Genomic DNA, 2,349 nt, shown 5'->3' on the forward strand with positions numbered 1-2,349 from the left:
ATCAATCTTGATACAGGGTACTTATTATATGTTGTACTTTGGATTCCTGAAGCTTTTAGTCTACTACCCCATCATCCAAGGGTAGTTTTCACTATAAGTAAAAAAGAATTTTTGGATGGACACTATAATTTACAGTTTTTTACTATGTAAAATCTGAATTTTCTTTAAAATAAAAAACATCTATATTGATTCTGACTTTTCTACATCCAACTCACAGGTTTATCATTACTTTGAGAATAAAGATTATTAATTTAACCCTTTTAGAAGGGAAGATATGGTCATTTGTTCTGGGAATGTCATTTTCGAGCCTGAGACCTGAAAAACAGGCTCAGGGCTTAAGAGGTTAAAAAAAAAACATTTTAATATTGACCTTAAATATGCATGAAGAGGCAGCACATAATATGTGTTCTAACTTTAAATCTATTACATTTAACAGAATAGTAATATTTTAACATTTGAGGGAAATTCAAGCCAAATCTGAGTTAAATCAAGCATATACAATATTGTTGTTGTGCTTTATGTTGATCTCTATCTATGCATATATCCCTTTAAATAATTATGATAGGAAACACAATCTAACATGGTCAACATATTCATTTTATATTTCAGCAGCAGGACCCTTCTTCAGAAATCTTAACACGACTCCTTTGATTTGAGGCAGACCCAGGCCATAAACGATAGGGTTATTGAGGGGGGGAATGATCAGATACGCTAAAGACAAAATAACTGCGATGCTTGGATTCAGTTGATCAGCCTCTAATCGAGTCAAATACAACTCGCAGAAGAGAGAGATGGAGTAGGTCAAAAAGGAGATGATGTGAGGCAGGCAGGTTTGTAACGCCTTTCCTCTGAATTCAGACGATCTCCTCCTGCAGACCAGCAGAATCCGTAGATATGTGTACAGGACGAAGAACATGGGGATGATGATGATGGTCACCGTGAGAAAGTAACCTGTGACTTTGTTTGGAGTGGTGTCCACACAGGAGAGCTGCACCACAGGCCAGTTAGAGCAGAAAATCCGGTGCAGTTTATTTCCACACAGCGGTAATTTAACAGTAAGATAGAGGCAGAAGCCCATCGTAAACACTGGGTAGAAAACAGCAACGAGCACAAGAACCTGCACCTTCTGAAACGTCATTTTACTGTGATAGTGTAAGGGCTGACAGATAGCAATGAATCTATCGTAGGCCATGATGGTGAGGATGGTCTGCTCACAGGAAACATAGGTGTAAATAACATACATCTGAATAAAGCATAATGGACGTGAGACCAAATGAGAGTCAGAGACGATGTCCTGCAGGAACCTGGGGAAGAATCCAGCTGAGCCAAACAGAGAGTTTACACACAGACAGCTGATGAAAATATACATGGGCTGATGCAGAGACTTCTCCAGGAACACTGCCAGAATAATGACCTTGTTAGCAGAGACTATAGTCACATAGATGAACAGACACAAGATGAAGAACAGGTATCTGAGGGGCCCAAAGTCTGCAAACAGAGTCAACTGAAAGTAGGGAGGGTTCAGGCTGCTGTTGCTCGTCATGTCTGCTCCAAAGAGAGGAACAATACAGGAACTGTAAATGAGATGTTGTTAGCTACATTTCAGATATTAATACAAAATCAGCCTGCATGCAATCTCCAACAGTTGTATGTGACCATGTTAAATATAACATCTGGGAAAATCTCACCTCCACATACAGTAGTTCACAGACTTATTCAGGCTCTCTATATCTGCGAAGAAAGGGAATAGAAATGCACAATAAGGGAAATGTTCAAAGGAAAATGTCGTAATTCAACACCTACAGTAATACAAAAACACAATAAGCGTGCGTGCATGTGAATTACAACCTTCCTAACACTTGTACTTGACAATATTGAATTTAACTTCAGGTAGCTGGAGAAGAGAAGCACACACATGAAGGGCAGGAAAAAAGTCTCATAAACTACATGAACCACCAAGATGGTAATTCGCATTGATTTAAACATTATTTCACACTCTTACACATTGCCTCCTTCATGTTTGCAAGTTGGCCTAAACAGAGAACACATTCATAGACAGAACAAGAGTTATAGAAAGGAGATGCAAGACTTAAGGAAAGGTCACAAGCAGACAATAATCAATATAATCTAATTTGAAGTAAGTCAAATATAAGTGAGAATATATTCTTTCCTTATGTTAAATACATATATGTGCTCAAATACTTGCATGCAGAAGCAGTATACACATGTATACAGTATGATTATCTACCTGTGTCAAGGTACTAACAATAAAACAACGTATGTTACTCAATATTAATATATTAATATGAATACAAAATCAGCCTGCATGCATGCATGTGAATTGTAAAA

The 2,349-nt window shown here is 37.6% G+C and overlaps 1 protein-coding gene across 1 annotated transcript; it reads right to left on the bottom strand.

Annotated features, from left to right (window-relative positions):
* Positions 1 to 598: 598 nt before the first annotated feature.
* Positions 599 to 1,543, bottom strand: LOC117476973 (olfactory receptor 56A4-like). The gene has a single exon (XM_034123659.1). It carries the CDS (start codon positions 1,541 to 1,543, stop codon positions 599 to 601), a length of 945 nt encoding a protein of 314 aa, XP_033979550.1.
* Positions 1,544 to 2,349: the final 806 nt, after the last annotated feature.

The sequence above is a fragment of the Trematomus bernacchii genome, unplaced genomic scaffold, assembly GCF_902827165.1.
Source record: "Trematomus bernacchii unplaced genomic scaffold, fTreBer1.1, whole genome shotgun sequence".
NCBI lineage: Eukaryota > Metazoa > Chordata > Actinopteri > Perciformes > Nototheniidae > Trematomus > Trematomus bernacchii.